At 39.7% G+C, this 22,521-nt stretch overlaps 1 protein-coding gene and 1 long non-coding RNA gene across 2 annotated transcripts; one reads left to right on the top strand and one right to left on the bottom strand.

Annotated features, from left to right (window-relative positions):
- On the bottom strand, positions 1–9,343 carry LOC308495998. Its single transcript, XR_013993089.1, has 3 exons — positions 8,984–9,343; positions 8,312–8,562; positions 1–1,417 (listed from the first exon to the last, which is right to left on the bottom strand). It is a non-coding gene; the product is annotated as an uncharacterized lncRNA (long non-coding RNA).
- An 11,105-nt stretch (positions 9,344–20,448) lies between these two features.
- LOC308492267 (histone deacetylase 2-like) lies at positions 20,449–22,228 on the top strand (the record flags this gene model as incomplete). The annotated part of the gene is given in 2 exon segments (XM_081037075.1): positions 20,449–21,201; positions 21,205–22,228. Coding segments are annotated over 2 exon segments (1,431 nt in total). The 3' UTR covers positions 21,883–22,228.
- Between the last annotated feature and the right edge of the window lie 293 nt (positions 22,229–22,521).

The raw sequence follows: 22,521 nt of genomic DNA, 5'->3' as shown, positions 1-22,521 counted from the left end.
CAGAAACATTTAGAATAATTCAAATTTGGCTAGGCTTGAGGAAACTATTTTGAAAAATGTAAAAAATAACAATTTGGAATTAGTATATCACCTCTAGATAGTCTTATATCTAGAGTCTTGGGAAAAAAAATTCTTTACCTCAAGTCAACATTGTTTATACCAATCTGCATATCAAATATTGAACAGGTAAATTTAAATCATTCTCAAATGTTCATAATTTCCAAAAGTAGGTTCAATTTAATGTGTTTTGGCCTCACTTAACTCTCAACTGTTCCAATAAGACTTCCTTGATCATTTATTTTAAGCTCACAGTGAGTTCTCCTTTCTTGAAAAACATAATTTATTCATTTATTCATAACACAAACTAGCACTGCAACATTTTCTTCTTTTGCTGTTTCATATGCAGAACCAACAAGATTGTCAGTTTCTAAAGTGGGGATCACTTATTTCTCTATTATCTTTTCCATTATCTAATACATTACTACAAAGAAAAGTGTTGGATAAAAATGTGTTGACTAACTTTATAATGAAGATGACAACACCCATGATAAGTGCTATCTCAAAATGTGACTGAAAAGACCATTATGTGGTTAGTATTTCTTTCCACGCTGATCCATTTTGTGTCATGCTGTGGAGCCAAGAACAAAAAAAGAAGGTAAAACAAGGATGAATTTGGAGGATGAAAGGAATACAGAGCAACATAAATTAGAACGAGGAGAATATAAGCTCCAGAGATTAGTAGAATCAATATTATTAGGTGTAGGATAAGCAGGGAATAGGGAGTTGCTAGGGTTATAAGAAAAGCAATGTATCAATTATACTGAAGCTTTTGGAAAAAGATAGCTGCTCCAGAACCAGGTCAGCCTGTGCTCCTGCCTCCACTACACTATTAACAGTCCTTGGAACATATACATGACAAAAATTGTGGCAAACACTATAGAAATGGCACTTATGGCTACATGGATAAGTGCTCAACATCTATATACAGAGGTATCTTTGATTTATCTACAGGTACTTAATTCCATTACAAAATATCTATGAAAAGCCTTGTGTTCAACTATTTCTTACATTATTACCTGCTTGCTTAATTCAATTCCTTTAATAACATTACTCTATACTGGTTGACTTTTCCTTCAGCTATATTCAGTAGAAGCTGTAATGGAATGAGGTTTGAAACTTTTCAAAAAAAAAAAGAAACTTTCAATGACTAGACCCCTCCTGCTCCCAAATCTCACTCATCCTCTTTCCAGAGGCTAAATTATCCTCACCATCGTCTTGAAGTGTACCGTGGTTCTAGAGATTCACATTCCATTCTGCCTTCCATAGACTGGAGCTGAGTACCTAGGGACTCCTTTGTAGTATCCAGAGGAGTCATTTCTTCCACAGGAACTTCCTGCCCATATGTGCCCTGTGGGACCTGGGGACAAAGAGATACATTTTGAAATTCACATAATGATCATTCATAAACCATAGCTAAATCTCAAAACATTCTTCTACTGAAATAGAACGTAAGAAGAAAATAAGTCTCCTTTGAATTCTTAAGAGCGCAATATAGAGTAAGAAGAGAAATTTTAAAACACTGGGACTTATAAAGCCAGAGCCATAAACAGAAGCTATCTCCATTAACAGGAGTTGATATGTACCCCTATGGTTTCTATTCTGAGGGATAATAATAGAAACACATTAAAGGAATCTTTCCTAAATTATGATAATTGAAAGAAAATTGTAAATATTTTTTGTTTGTTTTTTATAGTTACTGGTTTATTATAAAGGATGCAACTCAGGTACAATCAAATGGAAGATAGTTAAATGCAATAAATTAATTTTTGAATTATTTTTTCACTCAATTTAAAATATTAACCTCATTTAAAATACCTAGAAACAAATTTCTCCCTGCACTTAAGGTAATTATTTTTCACTATATGTATGTAGGTTGCCAGAAATTGTCTGTTTTCAATGTTTAGTGGTTACCAGAGGTAAGCGGGGAGGGGGATGGTAGATGAGGGTAAAGGGGATTAAATATATGGTGACAGAAGGAGAACTGACTCTGGGTGGTGAACACACAATGGGATTTATAGATGATGTAATACAGAATTGCACACCTGAAATCTATGTTAACTTTACTAACAATTGCCACCCCAATAAACTTTAATTAAAAAAAATATTGTGTTTGTTTTGTTTTCATACAGATTTTAAATGATGCACTAAGTTTGCAGACATTCCATTTCTCCTAATTGTGGAGTTTCTCGGTGTATTGGGGTGTTAGGAGGAAGTGTTGAAATTTTATTTCAATGTATTAAAAATTATTTTAAATAAGATTGCACGGAGCAATGTTTCCACCATAGAAATAAAATAGATCTGTTTTGCCTGCTAGCATCATGTTAATATTTGCTCACTGTATTTTGTTTTGGCTGCTAGGATAATATGACTAGTAAAAGAATATTCTATCTTAGGTTGGACATTTAGCATTGGGCACAGGCTGTGTCTGTGAAATCACACATGTAATGGACCTATTCTTTTGCTATCATATCAGTAATCAAACAAATACTAGCCATGAGATTCAGATGAAATCAAACTTAGGGTCAAACCAATCACTGAATCCTGAGGACCCTTGTCCCAGCAGAAAGAAAACACATTTTCCATCTGGAAACTTGAGACATTAAGACTCTTGTAATGCCGCTGATTCCTTGTTTGAAAATACAAATCCAGCCAAGAAAGGAAACTAGGAAAAGAGGTTACCATAATTTGAGTAAGTTAACTTGGTGGGAAATACTCTTCTCAGAGATAAGTATTTTCTATATTGGGTTTAGAACGCTAACTACAACTTACAAAATGTGTAAATGCAAGCATATTTGTCATTTTGCTTATGTTGATATGTAAAGCTGATGTATGCTTCTGGTGAACTACTTTATTAATATAAAATATTAAAACTGTGGGAGAAAATTCATAGCAACAACTTTTTATTGTAAAAAGTTACATATCTTATTTGCAGACTATTCTGAATCAATAGCATTACAAGGTCAATTACATGTAAATGAGTTTTAGTGTGAGAAATTAAAAATAAATACTTGGGATGGGGCATATGCAGATTATCTAATTAGGGACTAATGAGCTGTTTCAGCCAGGAAGGAATCTGACAATTGTTTTAGACAAATGCGGAAAACATTAGCACAGTGTGTTGTGGATGGAAAAATAAAAGCCAGTTAAGTTGGATAACTGTGTTGACTGAAAAGGAAATTATCCTATCCTTATACTAATCATCTAGTGTATTGTTTATAATTAAATTTCCCCAATTGTCCCCCAAATATATTTTTTTCTAAGTCATGATCCAATCATTATTTATTCATTGTTTTTGGTTATTAAACCTCTTTTGCATCTTTTAATCTAAAATAATTCCCTGCCTTTTGATATTAATTATTGACAAATAAGAGCTCGTTGTCTTATAGAATATCCCACATTAGGTACTTATTTGATTGTTTCTTCACAAATAGATTTGGTTAAACATTTTTGGAGGAATACTACATAAGTGATGCATATTTATTATGTCACATCACAGGGTACTGCTATCAAGTTATTACATTGTTGATAATGCTAAATTTGATCACTTAGTTAAGGCAGTGACCCCCAGATCTATCTATTTGAAATATTTTCCTACTATAATTAATGTCAGCTATTGGGCAATAATTTGGAACTACCGTATTTGCCGGCGTATAAGACGACTGGGCGTATAAGACGACCCCCTAACATTTCCACTCAAAATACAGAGTTTGTTATATACTCGCCGTATAAGACTACCCCCTCTTCCACACACCTTCCACACACCAAATAACTTTCAGTTTAAAATTTGCATCATACTTCTTTCTTTTGGCTGGTGCCATGATAGGGATGATAGGGGTTTGACTGGTCGACATTTTCTATGCTGTACTGTACAATGGTGCAGTATTGTGGTTGGCTGTTGGCTGTATACAAAGCCTGATTTGATTGGTCCCTGCTCCCTGTTTGCCCGCCCTGTCACTATAGCAGTCTGGTCCACCCTTGCATCAGCATCTCCCTGGGACCTCACTAGTGCGCAAGTGCGAGCTCTTCAACATTCTAACAGGCACCATGATAGCGCAAAATCGCGAATCTTCAATGCATATATAAAGAAATATACGGTAACCCGAATTTACCACACTCGCAAAATCGCACACAGCCGACCATACACCCAGTATGGTATCGCGATTCGCGATTTTGCGCTATCATATTGGGTGTATGCTCGGCTGTGTGCGATTTTGCGAGTGTGGTAAAATCGCATAACAGCAAAATCGCATAACAGCCGAGCATACACCTAGCAGCGCTGCTGATGCCTGAACGGTATGTGGAATGAAGTGGGCGGGCATCGGGAGGCCACTATGGCACGGGGCAAGCACTATGGGCAGTCTATCTGAAGTGTACCTGGCGTATAAGACGACCCCCCCACTTGGAGGCATATTTTTCGGGGCCAAAAAATCGTCTTATACGCCTGCAAATACGGTATGTAAAATGTCCTATTCCCCAATGATTTTAGCATTTATTGATGATTTTTGCTTGAATCAAATTTTATACTGGAGGTTGCAAAATGATGACTTCCTACTTTTATACTTATACATTTATTAAATAGCAAGAGCTTTCTGTCCCTTGTTCATCTGTCTGTTTCTCTTTTTGAGTATCACTATCCACTTATTTCATAACCCAGTCCATCCTTATTCCCTTTGATGCTCAAACTGTCTTAAATTTGGCCTGTGGGAGCCCTCTGATTTGGTTCCTGCATTCTTCTGACATGACCTCACTAGTTGTTTTTTTTAGCACATCCATGCTTCCAGAATAATAAACAGTTACAAGGACCACACTGTATGTTCCCTGTCTCAAACGTAGTTTCAACTCCTTTTCCCAAGAAATCTTGACTCCTTTTATAACAAATCTTATATAACAAAGATTGAGTAGGCTCACTATTAATGAGGCATCATTGCCTGTAGGCCCTTTCATGGGTAGAGCTGGTAAATGCATTTTATAAAATATCATGAATTCAACATCAACAACATAGAATTTTCCTCACCTTTCCATATTCCATATAAATCTCCCTTTCTCCCACAGTGATAAAAACAGTTCAAAACAATGTATACATAGAGTGCCTACACACATTTTAAGAAAGGAAAATACTGTATTAAAATTGTAATACTCAATATATACCAATAACAAAAGATGAATACAAGTCACGTGTATACATCTTTTTTGTACCCCTGGTATATACCATTTGCTTAACCTACAATAAACACAAAAGTTTCAGAATTACAATGCTTTGCATTATAGAACAGTTCCAACATACATACTAAGTAAAATTCAAATATTGTTGCAGCTCTATATGTCCATAGACAGTATCCTATTGTCTATCCCAGTATTCTGACAGTCTATAGTCAGAATACTGTGTTCAAGTCACTTGAATTATTTTTTCCCTCTGTTTATTTGATATACAGTTCAGTTCATTTGTTTCTGTGTTTAATCATTTTGAGTCTAAGTGTTTTTTAAATACTTAAAACATTTATATGATATCAAAAAATCAAAATATATTTTCAAAGTATTGCCTATATTCATATAGCCTGCATTTTACTATTACACTTAAAGCAAAAGATAGCTGAGAAGTGAAAAGCTCTTGTGGAGCAGCCTGTTGAACTACATCATCTTCTTCCACACCTTCCATTTGGGCTTCAGCAACACAAGGCTGTAGCTCTTGTGTAGAGAAATCCTCTGCAGGAGATTGCAGCAGCTTCTCAGCACCTTCACTCTCAATTTCAAATCCAACCTCCTTTGCAAGAGCAATCAGTACAGCTTGCTTTGATTGGGGGAGCTGTTTCGAAGGCTGAAAGCCTTTAGAATCATGAATTAAGTCAGAGACAACTTTACAGCACACCCCATGCAAGCAGGTTTTGTGACATCATTCCAGGCCTCTACAATAATGTCAATTGCAAGTTTAATGTTATTAACTTGATTCTGGAATTCAAAAAACTGTGAATTTTCATCCCGTCGATGAAATAAACATCTTGAATATTCTCCCTAAATAATAAATTTTAAAGGCAGCAATCACACCCTGATCAAGGGGCTAGGCTAAAGAAGTTGTATTAGGAGGTAAAAAGAAAACTTTAATATTTGAAGAAAGCTCAGCAACTGTTGGAGGATGGCTTGGTATATTACTGAGAATTACAAGAATTTTGAAAGGCAAATTTTTCCTCTTGTAGTATCTTTAAAATTCATCTATAAAAACATCACCTAGAAAATCAATAAATATCTGCTCTGTCATCAACGTCTCTTTCTAGACCTATACCTAGTTTTTACAATTCCTTCAAAGCTTGTGGGTTGGCAGAGTGATAAGTCACTACAGGCTTTAGCTTTAAGTCTCCCCTGGCATTTGCACCTATCAGTCAGATAATCTTTCGTTACCTTAAATCCTGGAGTTGTGTTTCCTTTTACAATGTCGGGATGGTTTTTTCTCCGACTAACCCCTGCTAAGAGCTCCATCCCCTTATCGGAGATGTCTTGCTCCACCCCCTTATCGGAGCTGTCTCCCGCAGGCACTAAGGTTAGTGACCCCTTGTCAAAACAAATGTTGAAAAAAGACACAGCTGCTAGGGACGGACATCCTAGCACCCCAGCCAGATTTAACCAATCCCTAGCGTTGCAATAGCAATAGCGCGAATCTCCCCCAAACCCAGAGGCCTTACTCTATAAAACAAAGCGCCCGACCCCGGGAAGTGCTCAGTCTTTGGAATAATTCCGCTGAGCCCACCGGCAGAATAAAGCTGTGTTCTCCCTGACCTCTGCGTGCCGCTTGAGTCTCTCAGTCCTCGCCGCTTTTTTTCCGCAACAACAAGATACAGGTTCTTGAAGGCATTTGCTACCAAAAAACACTGGTTTCATCAAAATTAAAAATCTGATCCAGGGTATGGCCTTCTTCATCAATCAAATTTCTTGACAATGGGGGGAAATGTCTTTGCAGCTTCTTCATCTGCACTCACAGCTTCACCAGAGAGCTTAACATTATGAAAAGCACAGGGGTTCTTAAAGCCATTAAACCAGCCACTACCTGCACTAAGTGAAGGCACTCCTGCAGGATTTTCAGCTTTTTATTTTTTTTTAAGTCTTCATATAATGCTAAGACTTTCTCTTTAATTTTGAGAAAAGTTGCCCAATTGCATCTTTGTTTGGTATTCAACCCACACACCTTACAAATATTCCATTTCTTCTGTTTTTTTATGCCTTGTTCTAACAGATTTTGTAGCACTGGCAGCTATTCCAGCTAAGATAGCTTTCTTCTATTTTCTCAGCATTGTCTCTAATCGTGTGCAGCACTGACTCCTTCATGCTGGTTGCACAACAATGTGACAGATTCTTTCATTTCTTTCAAAATGTTTCATATTTTTGAGGTTTTCTTCAGTTGTTAAAGATTTTCTTTCTTTATTCTCACTAGCAGAAATTTTATCACCAGCATGCTTCTGTGGCACTTGCAAATCTTTTGCTTGCTCATTTTCTGGAATACAAAAAGGTTTAGCAAACAGTGCACAAAGATGAGAGGGAACCATGGAAATAAGTACTTCCAAAACAGAGACTGTGGCCAAAAAGAGCCAAAAGGAAGGATGTGGAGGTGAATGGCATTATGTACAGTACTGTATGTCTTCACAATTTGCTGCATTCACCTATAATCAGATACTTGCATTCAGCTGCTTTTACTTGGTAGCCCAAAATATCAGCTTGCTGGGGAAACTCATGTATAAGCCAGCACAATTTCAGCATTATATTTACTCATTTCCCTATTTACCAGTATTATATAAAAGATTTTGCATTCCAGAAAAATGTGTTTTAACAGGTCAGATTGTATACATAAAACATTCATATTCACAGAATTCAGGTAAACGTATAGATAGTATTATACAAAGAAATGTAAGAGTGTTTGGCAATATCCTAGAAGCATTCCTTATATCCTTATACTGATTTGTTTTCATATATGGTAAAAGTAATGGGCATCATAAGGAGAGATCGCTAATTTAATCTCACAGTCACTAAATAAAATATATTTTCTAGTGGTAAGCAATAGATCGAGGTTTTCCATTTGGTTAAGTCATCTACTTATTTGGATCAGCTATCACTTACATGAAAACTTTTATCCCATAAACATGAATCTATTCATCTATACCAGTGATCAAGTAATAATTCCCCAAACTAGAATTTGCAGCCATAACTGTGACGTTAATCACCTACTCCACCAAATTTTCCACACAAGATGGCACTTCCAATTTCTCACCTGCTGTCTAGGTTCATCAAGCTCCCTCTCCAAATCCTCCAGCACAGTCACTACCTCCTCTCCACTCTCAGGATTATGCTCCTGGACCCAAACCTGGAGTTCCTCAGGCAGGATGGTCAGAAACTACTCCAACACCAACAGTTCCAAGATCTGCTCCTTGGTATGTATCTCTGGGCTCTGCCACTGTCGGCATAGATCCTGCAGTTGGTTCAGTCTCCCTGGGTCCAGGTGTCTCCTGATAGCAGAACTGCCTGAAGCGCAGACAAGAGAGTTCCCTGGTGTGAGGCAAATCCTTCTCTAAGCAGGATTCCTGATCCCAAACACGGTCTTCTTCTTTAACCTTTACTTTGATAACCTCCCCTTGTTCCTCTGAAGCCTGGCCAGCCAAGGCTGGGAGGGCCTTGGAGGGTGCCGCCATCCTGAATTTAGAACAGAGAGAACTCAGAAGGTTCTCGGCAATTGCGGTCTAAGCAGATGGGTAATTTTACTTGAGGTTCCCACCCAACCCTTAGTCAGAAAGTTTTCGATATGAGAAAACACTGTTAACACGGAAAAATCACAGGGGCAGTTTAAAACAAAAATCGTTTATGTGACAATATAGGGCAGTTACTTGAGCAATTCCATTTGAAGCCCATCCTCTGACAAGACCAGAAATAGCACAGAAGTACTCACTAAAAGCTTCCGATTTACAAATTGAGTGGTAGGTTACTTGCAAGTCAGAACACGAGGTTATTAAGAATACTTCGGGCCTGAATTCAGCCTGAATAAACAAGCCTGGGCGCGACCAGAGAGGTCGCTCGGCGCCCCCGTCAGCCAGGCCCCAGGAGAGGGAGAGGAGCTCCTGCCGCGCCACAAGCCGTCCGCTCCGGAGGCCCGCTTCTCTCCGCGCAGACCTCCGCGTCCCTCGGCCGCAGCTTCCGCCTCTGAGGAGCTCAGACCCTCAGAGAAGTGGGCGCAGGACAGCCTTCCCAGGCGGCGGTGGCAGCTCCTCCAACCCTCCACCTCAGGCCACTGATGCTCCCGCCGGACGGGGGAGCCACGCTAACTTCCGGTCCGCTCTAGGATTCCGGTGGTGCAATCATCTCAGTGGTCGTGGCAACGCGGGCTGGTAACGCGGGAGGCGAGTTCTCTGTAGACACTTAACTCCCGACTTACCCAATCGTAAGAGTGTGAACAGCGTTAGTGTAGAGGCTGCCCTGGGCTTTCCTGCCACGGCGATAAACCACTGTCCGCACTCACACCAGCGGTACTCAGTGCTGCGTCCTGAAAACAAATTTAGAAGGGCATCCTAAGTAAGTGAATTTGTAGGCTTCATTCCTACCTTTCCTAATGAGTTTCGCGCCACTCTCTCCTTTGCCAGTCACCGTGAGTCAGATGTGAACTGTAAGATTTATTCCTATCATTCCATTTTATAAATGGGAAAACCAAGACCCATAGAAAAGAAGCTTTCCCCTAATCCAGTAGTAGCTATTTTTGCTACTTTTGGTTCTGTGAGCTGCGACTGTAAACAGTTGTGGGAAATAGGTCCCAAAATAACTTAATAACAAGTAAAATCTGGACATGTCTTCACAGCCTAACGAGTCACTTTGAGTGGAGCAACCAGAAAGTTCCCAACGGGCTCCTGCTCCTTCACGCAGAGCCTGCTCTGCCAGGCAAGGATTCTGCCAAAGGTCTGAAAGTGCAGGAATCATTGCAAGTGCCAGACTTGATTCCTCTTCCTCCTGCCCATCACAGCCTGCACCCACCCCCCACCCCCACAGCCTTGTTAAGAAAACTCAATAAATAATAAATAAATACCCAAAGAATATTTGTTGAATTGCTTAATGCCTCCACTTCCCTATTCTCTTTCCTCCTACTTTGGTCCCTTTTGATTACTCACATCTTGCCATTTCTGATTCAAGAGGCTTTGTAGAATCAGAACATTGTTTTTGGAAATCTCTAAATTAAAAATTCTTACCCTTAGTGTCTGTGAATTGTCTTGGGTGAGTCACTTAACTCAGTGAAATTGTACATAAATTTTTTGTCTAGATGCCCGAATCATCAGATTCTCAAAGGACAGGGATGGAGGCTCCTTATTTATTTTCCTAGCCGCGATGAACCTGTTGTACTTTTGTCATCTCCCCAATCAACTGTTAAGATTTTGCAGTCAGTGATTCTGTCTTTTTCTACCTCTTTCATTTTCTGCACGCTATGATCACAGCCATGTTGACCTTAGTAGTAGGCAGCCAACATGGAGTAAACAAGACTTTTAAGTCCTCTACTGAAGGGCATTAATATTGTTTTTGTAGGCTTGCGCTTTTAATTACTAAAGTGATATACACTTGTAAACATATCTGTGTGTGTGTGTGTGCATGTGTGTGTAAATCACAAAAGTGAGTGTGGCAAAAAATGAAAATCACCTTCATCCCCAAATCCATTTCACAGAAAAATTCATGCCAAGAGTTTGGTATATATTCTTTGAACCTGTTTAAAAATGAATATATAAACTCACAAATTATGGCTGACAAAAATTAGATCATGCTGTATATTACATTCAGCAAATTGTTGGGTTTTGTTTGTTTTAAACTTAAATTCTTTCCAAAAACTACCAAGCCAACATGCAAGTACCTACATATCCCCCCTTTTTTATTAATAGCAGCTGTATATTACTTCAATTAAGTGGGTGAGCATATTTTCAAGTTTTTTGATACAGTAAAATATTACAATGAACATTCTATATTTTTAATTTTTATTATATTTCTGTAGGATGGCTTTTTAAAAGAAAATTTCTGAGATAGAGATTATTTTGATAGATATTGCCAAACTGCCCTTCAGCCTTCCGGAGATTATTTATCATGAGTCTCACTAGGTATAAATAAAATCCCTCACTTGCACAGACCCTTTCCAAGGCACTGGAAGGAATCGCCCTGTACGAAACATGTTTTTGTAAAACTTGCAAAAGTATGTTATAATGAAAATTAATTAAAACTGCTGCCTCTTTCTACTCCAACTTATTCTCAAATACATTATATACCACTTGGAGAGGCCGTATCTAATGTCTTTCTTTGTTCTTAGAAAGGACCCTCTAAATTATGCAAGCTTCAGGTCTCACAAAATCTGGATCCAACTTGCTGTCTTCTGAAAGCTAATTTATGCTCCTAATAGAAGTGATTGTCCTGAATTATATTTTGCTCATTGTCTTTTCTCCAGCAATAACAAAGTATTAGATTTGATTATCAGAGTGGTCTCATTGAATCCTGACCTAACTCTTCCAGGTTAGAGCTATGGAGTTTTCAAGGAGATATTTAACTGCAACTACAAATGCACTGTAAGCTTCTAGGTTGATTCTGTGGTGTATTAAGTAGCACTCTGAACGTGGAATCCAGTAGTTCCAGTTCAAATTTCTCTGGCACCTCTCAGAAAACCTTTCTATATACTTCCAGGGTTTACATACTTGTGGTCTTACGCAGCAGTATACCACTCTATCTAAACAGAAACAGAAGAACCAAATATTTTCGACTGGGAAATAACGGATTCCTTTAAATTCAGTTTTCATAAGCGTACAAAGTTGGCCCGCAAGGAGACTGACTAGAATGGAGCGCCACTCACAGCGACCTCGCGGACTTCTCAGGGCCCCCGCGGAAAAGCCCTAGCAGCGCACAATAGCTGTGACCGGGCTGCACCTTCCTCAAAACGTCCAAGCACAACGGCCTTCCAGACGCTCCTAAGCCTAAACCCCACGCCTGGACATGCTGAGCGTGGGGCTGGGCGCACTTTGCTCGCTGTGAACCTCATATCCTGGCTCTCTTCTCACCCCTCTCAACATCTCCATTTCACCAAGACAATTCGCTCTTGTACGCCTTTGTTCCTTCTCATTCTCCTCCTCACAACCCACCGCAAACTGCAATTGGAAACTCCCCAAGCGCCAGCAGCTGCGGAGTGCGCGAGTCCCTGCAGTCAAAGCCGTCCAGGCCTCCAGCTGGAGAGAAAGTCACCTCCCAATTCATTACAAATCGTCCTCCTTTGTCGTCAGAAAAGGATACATGTAGTGGAGGGGCCCAGGGAGGAATCTAAAAGTGTGTGGCAGAGACCAGGGATGAGGTGGATGAGGGGGTGGCGTTGTATGAGGGTGGCGGGTGAAACATCTTCAGCTTCCAGCCATTCCGCATGTCTCTCAGTTCTCTGGGGATATGGAGAAGAACCTCTGACCAAGTCTTCCCCAGAAATTGCCAAACACCCTCACACGAAGCACCCGGGAAACAGTTTCCTGAAGCTGGGACTCAGGAACAAAAAATGTCCCCCTGAAAAATTACTCTCAATGTGTAGGCAGGGAGTTGGTTGGAGATGCGTAAAGATAATCAAACGTGGAAAGTTCTGGATAGACAGTTATTTTGCTGTTAGAATGATGAGAGAAACGTGGGCAAGTGAAAGGAAAGATTTCCTTTAGCAGGACAGGATTTAAAGTAGGAAGAGACAAATATCTACATCTTGTACAAATTAATCTTTCTATGTTATAGGAGGGAACCTTTAAATCCAGTGATCTATTTTCAGATTTCTTCTTCAACATTTTTAAGTTCTCATATGTAACAAAAAAGCAATAAAGTCCTACTGTTTCCAATTCCAGTAATTCATTAAGTCAGAAATATTTCATTAGTTTGTATTACGAATTACCATTGGTTATACAGAGAATCTCTAATTAATTAAAGTTACTACGTTTATGAAAACAGGTTATTTTGAGTTCCACTATGGGTGTTTGATTGTACCAGTACCTACACTTTTATGGTCTGTGATGATGCTAATTGTAGAGGGAAATAATATTTTCTGCTTGGGGTGTTGCCTTAGCTGGAGTGGTCCTGACTTCTTTCTACTTTGTTGATGCTAGTGTGATGAGGTCTCCCCCAAAGTATCCTCTGTCTTCTGAAATGGCCTCATAGCCTTCCCTGTGTGAGAAGTTTATAATTTCACTTCTTCTTTCAACCAACACCATCTCCAGTCTGTGGCTCTCTCAGCCAATCTCAGCACTGACATCCTAACCCAAAGTCAGCACCTTAAATAGACACCAAATTTCCAACCAACCTTCCAGAACTTTATGAAATGACAGTAATAAAAGAAAGGACCACTTTGTCTTAAATATTGAAAGAGAATGTAATGATGTAATCATTATGATCACACCCACTTGTTGTAGCTCAAATCCAGTAACTCAGACTTTATTCCAAGCCTCTAAATTAAGGTAATGAAAAAAGACCTGTTTGAAAGGGTGCCTGTCAGCAAAAGAAACCATCGACAAAATAAAGAGGCAACCAACTGAATGGGAGAAGATTTTTGCAAACAGCGCCTCCGATAAGGGGCTAATATCCAAAATATACAAGGAACTCATGCAACTCAACAACAAAAAAACAACCCAATTGAAAAATGGGCAGAGGACCTTGTTAGGTCAGCTGCGGGCATGGTCAAAGTGGCCGAAAGCCAAGTCATACCCCTCTGTCAAATTAGACTCCTCCCCAGGAGCCAAGTCATTCCCCTTAGATAAATTAGACCTTTCCTGGCCTGACAGAGACTGGGGCCCCTGGTGTTTCCCAGAAAAGGCAGCAGACCGCTGGTGCGATAAGCAACTCTGGACACAGCCACTCATGCCCAATCTGCTGCTAGGGGGGCCTGTTCATTTGCCAACTCACTCAGCCAACCCCCCACCCCCAAAATCGCATATATGCCTCCCTCCCTCTACCCTGGGCACAACTTCGCCGGCCCCATCTGCGGGACCGGTGAACCTCACCCGGGAGCACAGAATAAAGCACTCAACTTGTCTCAACCCGCCTGACTAGACTCATTATCTCGCCGCCTGCCTTACAGACCTGAAAAGACATTTCTCCAAAGAGGACATACAAATGGCAAATAGACATATGAAAAAATGTTCAATATCACTAATCATCAGAGAAATGCAAATAAAAACCACAATGAGATATCACCTCACCCCAGTCAGAATGGCTATCATCAACAAGACAAATAGCAAGCTGTGGAGAAAAAGGAACCCTCATACACTGTTGGTGGGAATGCAGACTGGTGCAGCCACCATGGAAGGCAGTGTAGAAGTTCCTCAAAAAATTACAAATAGAATTACCATATGACCCAGCAATTCCTCTCCTGGGTATCTACCAAAAAACCTGAAAACATCTATACATAAAGACACGGGTGATCCAATGTTCATTGCAGCTTTATTTACTGTGGCCAAGACAAGGAAACAACCAAAATGTCCTTCGATAGATGAATGGATAAAGAAGTTGTGGTATATATACACAATGGAATACTATTAGGTGGTAAGAAAAGATGAAATAGGACCATTTGTGACAACATGGATGGATCTTGAGATTATAATGCTAAGCGAAATAAATCAAACAGAAAAAGAGAACCTTATGATTTCACTGGTATGTGGTTTATAAACCAAAAACAACAAAAGAACAAAACAAACAAATTAGAAACAAATTAAAAACTCATAGACACAGACAATAGTTTAGTGGTTACCAGAGGGTAAATGGGGAGGGGGTTGGTAGATAAGGGTAAAGGGGAGCAAATATATGGTGACGGAAGGAGAACTGACTCTGGGCGGTGAACACACAATGTGATTTAAAGATAATATAATACAGAATTGTATGCCTGAAATCTATGTAACTTTACTAACAATTGTCACCCCAATAAACTTTAATAAAAAAAAGAAAGGGTGCCTGCACCCAAGTTAACCTGGACTGGAGAGAAGGCCAAGGAGCAGCTGCTCCAGGGAGGCAAAACCAGCCACAGACAAATGAGAGAGGCTGGGAGAGAATGTGGTTGATTCTGCCAGTAACTTATGTGTTGTGTGGGTCTCCCGTTCCTTTAGAAAGCTGAAGGAAAACCCTGTGGGTGTTGACAAGAACTGCCCTTGACCAAACTTTACTCAAGTTCCTTTGAGAGCCCTCTTCTTAATTAGGTCTATCCTTGGCCTTCCAAGCCCAGTTTTAGTAAAAAATCCTGTTGAGTCCAGGTTTGACAATAATCCTGCTAAGCCAGTTCAGGTAGAAATCCCCCCACTCTTGATATCCAATCAACTTTTTCTCCCTCCACTCCCTAAGTAATCAAGATTTTTTTCAGTAATTTTCCATCTAAAGACTCCCTTATCTTTCCCATTGGCTATAAATCCCCAGCTGGCCCTGTTGTATTCTGAGTTGAGCTCAACCTCTGTTGCCTATTGCAATATAGTAGTCCCCCCGTATCCAGGGTGTGTGTGGGGGGGATACATTCCAAAACCCGTAGTGGATGCCTGAAACCACAAATAGTACCAAACTATGTTTTTTCTTATACATACATACCTATGATAAAGTTTAATTTATAAATTAAGCATAGCAAGAGATTAACAGCAATAAAATAGAAAAATTATAACAAAATAAGAGTTAGTTGAATACAAGTACTGTCATATGGCAACAGATGATCTGATAACCAGGATGCCTACTAAGTGACAATAGGAGGGCAATGTATCCAGCATAGATGTACTGGACAAAGGGATGATTCATGTTCTGAGTGGGATGGAACAGGATGGTGTGAGATTTCATCATGCTACTCTGAACAGTTCTCAACTTAAAACTTATGAATTGTTTATTTCTGGAATTTTCAAATTAATATTTTTGGACCTTCATTGACTGCTGGTAATTTTGGACCTTGGTGACTGCTGATAACTCAAATTAATATTTTTGGACCTTGGTTGACTGCTAGTAACTGAAAGCAAAACTGCAGATAAGGGGGGACTATTGTTAAATAAAGTCTTCCTTATCTGTTTAACTTCATCTGGTGCAATTTTTCTTTCACAGTTCTCTCAAAGAACTTACAGACACATCATTGGGAAATTTTTTATCGAGAGAAGAGATTTAATTCAGGATTTAAGGATGCAATCAGCTGTGTAGAGAAGGTGTGTCTAGAGCGGAGGACTGAATGTGCTAGCCAATTACCTAAAGCTATAAAAACAGATTTTTAAATCTGTCCAAGACATGAGAGATATGGCTGGGAAGACTGAATACAGGAGCAGCTTTCCCTGGCTGAGCATTTACATAAATAAAGAGAATTCTGGATGATTGAATGTGACACATAGATACCTCAGAAAGACGCAAGGCTTCCAGGTCAACATAAGAAATATCTGGATGCTTTATTAAATTAGATTCCAGAGCACACTCCATTAGGTCATAATTTAAAAGATCAAGAGTAAGATCCAGAGTTCTTCATTCACAATAAGTACTTGACACAGCCCAAAGATCACACTTCAACTATTGCTTAGTTTAAAAAAAGATATCAAATTTCAAATGACTTAAAACAAAAATTATTCTATTTTTATGAATGTAAGCAATATTTTGTTGTAATAAGAGAAATGAAAATTAAATTGCACTGCAGCATCACTTTCACCTGTTAGATTAACAGAGAACTCAAAGTTGACAGCATACTCTATGAGAGGGGGAGGGGCGAGGACTTCAGTCATTACTGTTTAAGAGTGTAGTTCAAATTCCTTTGGAGGGTAATTTGGCAACATGTACAAATATTTAAAATGTATGTATCCTAGGGCAGAGCAAACTCATTTCTAAAAATATACGCTGCAGCATTACAGACACACACATTCAAAATTTTACACATACACATCTATCTCTCTCCCCCACCCCATATATATATATTCATTGCAGCATAGTTTGTAGTAACGAAAGATGGAGGGAAGCCTAAATGTCCAACAGAATTCTGGTTAAATAATATATAGTAACCTATATGTCGAAATACTATGCATCCTTGGAAAAGAATCAGCTATCATTTTTTTGTGATGATATGGAAAACTCTTCAACATACTCGTATATTGGTTAAGGAAAAAGGGCAAGGCACAGAGCAATATGCATAGTATGTTATCTCTTTTTAAGATAAAAGATATGTTTATTTTATGTAATATAGATTCATATATGTTCAATATGATTCTGGAAAGAATTAATAACAATGGTTATTTGTGGGGAATGTATTGAGACGTTGGGGAATAAGAGTGAGCACAAAATTTTGTGCTATAGCCTTTTATACTTATGGAACCATGTAAATTTAGTGCCTATTTAAAAACTTAAAAGTAGGTGGCGGCTGGATGGCTCAGTTGGTTAGAACGTGAGCTCTCAACAACAAGGTTGCCAGTTCAGTTCCCTCATGGGATGGTGAGCTGCTTCCCCTGCAACTAAAGATTCAAAAAGGCGACTGGACAAAGACTTGGAGCTGATGGGCCCTGGAGAAACACACTGTTCCCCAATACTCCTCAATAAAATGGAAAAAAAAACTTAAAAGAAATAAAAGGGAAGAAAAATATGTATGTATTTTCCCCAACGTCTTAACAAGATGCAAATCACAAGCAGAAACTATACAATACTGACATTCTTCTCTGTCTTGCTAAAGAAGGAATCGTTGGATCTAACGGGAAATTTTGCATGGGATGTAGCTTGTTTTGTCATATCTCTAAACAGAGATATACCCTCCTCCTCAAATGCAGAGGTCCTTAGACAGTAACAGTTAACTATTTTATGGGAGGAGGTGAGGAGTGAGGGAACACTTTAAATTAACAAACATGGTGAAAATTGCAATACAATTAAAATTAAGCTGAAAATATGCAAAAATGGTTTTCTATATCCTTCAATTAATTATTCAATTGCTTCCTCAAAAGACCTGGAAACTCTGTGGTGAATATAAATATGTTTGCTGCCATCATAGGGGTCATCATCTTAAATGGTGAAAGAAAACACTATTCAAATTGTAACTTACCTTACAACTGTTCCAAGTGCTACTAAGGAGGAATGGTCGCTGAGACTCAAGAGACTATTTATTTATACTGAGAAATTGACTTCAGCAAAAGTGGGTGATTTGTGCACTGGGTAGAGAATAAGGATCTAACTCAGCAAAGATAATGCTAGTTAGGTGGTTCTCACAGAGTTTTTGGCTATGGGGCAGAGATTCAAAGAAAACCTCACAGCAAAGGTGGGACTTAAACCCAGGAGTACAAAGCACAATAGATCAGCAGTCTACCACCTAACTGTTGCCTCGCAGCAGTCTACCCATCTGTCTTCTTGCACCTGCCTCTAAAGCAAGGAGAGTCTGTGAGACGGATCCTTTCAGGGACTTTGCTTCACCATTGTACTTACACCTTATGTCTCCCTGTTGGGCCCCAGAAATATGGCTGATCAATGACGAGTAATCTTACTTCAAGCCAGGCGCAGTTGAGTGGGGACCAACAGGAGAACCCACGAGGTGGTTCAGCCCCCCAACTTCCCCAGGCTAAGAAAAGCCTCTGCCTCTGAGGCTGCATTCCTTCCCCAAACCTGCAGGGGAAGAGATTCAGTGATGTGCTCTCCATCTATTCATATGCATGTAGGTTTTGTCCCTTGGGGAGGTACATACATCCTGAGACTTATGGTTCTGCTGCCTGCAGGCAAGGGTGATTGGTTTGAATCAGTTTCCTATTATGATGCATAGGATTTACAGATCTTGAGATTGACAAGCTTTATCCTCACCTAACTAATAAAAGCTAATGTGTAGGCCCGGGCCCAGTCCTTGAGGCTGGAGTCCCTTGGTCCTGCTTGTATTCTATTCATGGCTACTTTCTTTTCTTAACCCAGCACCACCCTCCTCGCTCCCCACAACTCTCATCATGTGGGACGTGACATATACGGTGCCCAACGTGGTGCCCCCAGATTCTGGGGTCCAATTTTGGGACTCACTTGTGGGGCTCGAGAAGGAAGGTCGACTTTGAGTCAGAATACAAAAAGGTTTCAAAGAGGTTTCACGGTGCAAGGCCCAGGAGAAGTTGCGACAACTACTGGAAAAAAGTAGGGTAACTCCCGGAGAATTTAACCAAGGTAAAAGGGGAATTTTCTCTCAATGTGCAAGGCTGTGAATGTGTGAGTGTGTGTTTATAGCTCCACGGCCTCGGCTGCAGAGCTTGTGTGGGCCCTAATCTGCGGTTCCATGGTCTAAGTCATAAGCAAAATGGTGACTTAGCGCCTGACGGCCTTAACCAGCCCCGAGGTTTATATGGATGCACCTTAAGCCAAGACAGATATGAAAGTCCCACGAGGGATATGGCCAGCCGGGCATCTGAATCTGTTCTGAGTGAAAGTCTTTCTATCCTTTTCTCGGTACATAATGGGGAATGAGCGTCAAATCAGAAATTACTTTGAGAAGAACTTCTCAAAGTAATTAAAACTTGTTGTCCTTGGTTCCCAAATTTAGGGACGTTAGATTTAAAAACATGGAAAAAAGAAATACAGAAATCTGAGGAAAAAGGAGAAAGGGTCTCTGGAAACTCCCACAGTATATACCCCGTTGGAGCCCTCAGCTCCCTCCCCTGATCTGCAACCGCTGGCTTTTACAGCATGTAAATGGGATTCACCTGTGAAGCAGGAAAAGAAAAAAGCGAATCCTTTTCTTTCCACCACCTGTGCACCTCTCCCTCCTTTGGAAGGCTCTCTTGCTGCTGTCTCTGCGGTGGAGAAGGGTATAAGGCAAACTAGACTGGAAGGAGACATGGAGGCATTTGCCTTTACTGTTGGACTTCTCCTTGGTCGTTCTAATTTAACATCCAAAGGAGTTACAGTTCATACAGGTATTATTGATTCTGACTATAAAGAAAAAACTTAAAGTTATAGTCTTCTCATCTGTTCCCTGGACAGCTAAAAAGGGAGAATGGATTGCACAATTACTTTTGCTCCCATATATTCTCCCAGGAAGAGGGGAACTCAAGAAAGAAAAACTGGAGGTTTTAAAAACACTGTCCTTTAAAAGGACAGACAGAAATTTTTCTAGCAGAAAGTGTCTGCATTCTTCTCTGCCTCGGGCCAGAGGGACAAAAAGAATTTTTACAGTCCTATGTTGCAGACATTCCAATTAATTTGTGGGGTCAAGATCTACTTACAGAGTTGGCGCCCGCTGCCATCCCCTGCTCTGCGCTCTCGGCCCTTCGGCCGGGCGGTACCAAGCCCTCGTGGCTCCCCCTTGTCTCCTCCCTCCGTCCTGCCCTTCCCCGCGGGACTGCCAGCCCCCACCTTCGCCCCAGTCCCTTTTTTCTCCCTGCCGACTAGCAGCGGCAGCAGCAGGAGGAGCCGGAGCCCGGAGGCGGCGGTGGCGGGGAGCCCATGGCGTACAGTCAGGGAGGCAGCAAGAAGAAAGTCTGCTACTACTACGATGGTGATATTGGAAATTATTATTATGGACAGGGCCATCCCATGAAACCTCATAGAATCTGCATGACCCATAACTTGCTGCTAAATTATGGCTTATATAGAAAAATGGAAATATACAGGCCCCATAAAGCCACTGCTGAAGAAATGACAAAATACCACAATGATGAGTACATCAAATTTTTACGTTCAATAAGACCAGATAACATGTCTGAGTATAGTAAGCAGATGCAGAGATTTAATGTTGGAGAAGATTGTCCAGTGTTTGATGGTGGCTCAGTTGCTGGAGATGTGAAGTTAAACCGACAACAAACTGATATGGCTGTTAATTGGGCTGGAGGATTACATCATGCTAAGAAATCAGAAGCATCAGGATTCTGTTATGTTAATGATATTGTGCTTGCCATCCTTGAATTACTAAAGTATCATCAGAGAGTCTTATATATTGATATTGATATTCATCATGGCGATGGTGTTGAAGAAGCTTTTTATACCACAGATCGTGTAATGACTGTATCATTCCATAAATATGGGGAATACTTCCCTGGAACAGGAGACTTGCGGGATATTGGTGCAGGAAAAGGCAAATACTATGCTGTCAGTTTTCCAATGAGAGATGGTATCGATGATGAGTCATACGGGCAGATATTTAAGCCTATTGTCTCAAAAGTGATGGCGATGTATCAGCCTCGTGCTGCCGTGTTACAGTGAGGTGCAGACTCACTATCTGGTGATAGACGTGGTTGCTTCAGTCTGACGGTCAAAGGTCATGCTAAATGTGTAGAAGTTGTAAAAACTTTCAATTTACCATTACTAATGCTTGGCGGAGGTGGACACACAATCCGTAATGTTGCTCGATGTTGGACATATGAGACTGCAGTTGCCCTTGATTGTGAAACTCCGAATGAATTGCCATATAATGATTACTTTGAGTATTTTGGACCAGACTTCAAACTGCATATTAGTCCTTCAAACATGACAAATCAGAATACTCCAGAATATATGGAAAAGATAAAACAGCGTTTATTTGAAAATTTACTCATGTTACCTCATGCACCTGGCGTCCAAATGCAAGCTATTCCAGAAAATGCTGTTCATGAAGACAGTGGAGATGAAGATGGAGAAAATCCAGACAGGAGAATTTCTATTCGAGCATCAGACAAATGGATAGCTTGTGATGAAGAATTCTCAGATTCAGAGGATGAAGGAGAAGGAGGTCGTAGAAATGTGGCTGATCATAAGAAAGCAAAGAAAGCTAGAATTGAGGAAGACAAAAAGGAAACAGAGGACAAAAAAGCAGATGTGAAGGAAGAAGACAAATCCAAGGATAATAGTGGTGAAAAAACAGATACCAAAGGAGCCAAATCAGAGCAGCTTAGCAACCCTTGAATTTGAATTTGAGTTTGAAAGTCTCACCAATTTCAGAAAAAAAAAAAAAAAAGAAAGAAAATATTTGGAAGAAAATGTTTTCTTTTTGAAGACCGGCTTCATTTTATACTACTTTGGCATGAACTGTATTTATTTTCAAAATGGCTTGTTTTTGTTTTTGTTTTTGTTGGCAAATTTTATTGTGAGTTTTCTAATTATGAAGCAAAATTTCTTTTTCACCATGCTTTATGTGATAGTATTTAAAATTGATGTGAGTTATTATGCAAAAAACTGATCTATTAAAGAAGTAATTGGCCTTTCTGAGCTGATTTTTCCATCTTTTGTAATTATCTTTATTAAAAAATTATACTTGGAAAGAAAAAAGATCTACTTACACAATAGAAAACAAAAATTTATATACTACCTAGACAATACAATCCTCAGAGTCAACAAATTATGAGTCAAATGCGGTATCAACCAAGAAAAGGTTTAGAAAGATTTAATCAGGGAATTACTCAACCTATACAGCCCTTGTCTCAACAAAGACATAAGAGACAAAGATTTAAGTCAGAAAATCAGGAGCCTTTTATGTAGGCCACTATTAAACAGCTATGGACTCCGGTAGCCCTCAAATGGATACACAATAAGCCTCTATGGATA

This window comes from Rhinolophus hipposideros, assembly GCF_964194185.1.
Source record: "Rhinolophus hipposideros genome assembly, chromosome: 3".
Taxonomy (NCBI): Eukaryota; Metazoa; Chordata; class Mammalia; order Chiroptera; family Rhinolophidae; genus Rhinolophus; species Rhinolophus hipposideros.
The sequence above is the reverse complement of the archived record's forward strand: the minus strand, read 5'-3'. Positions and strand labels throughout refer to the sequence as shown.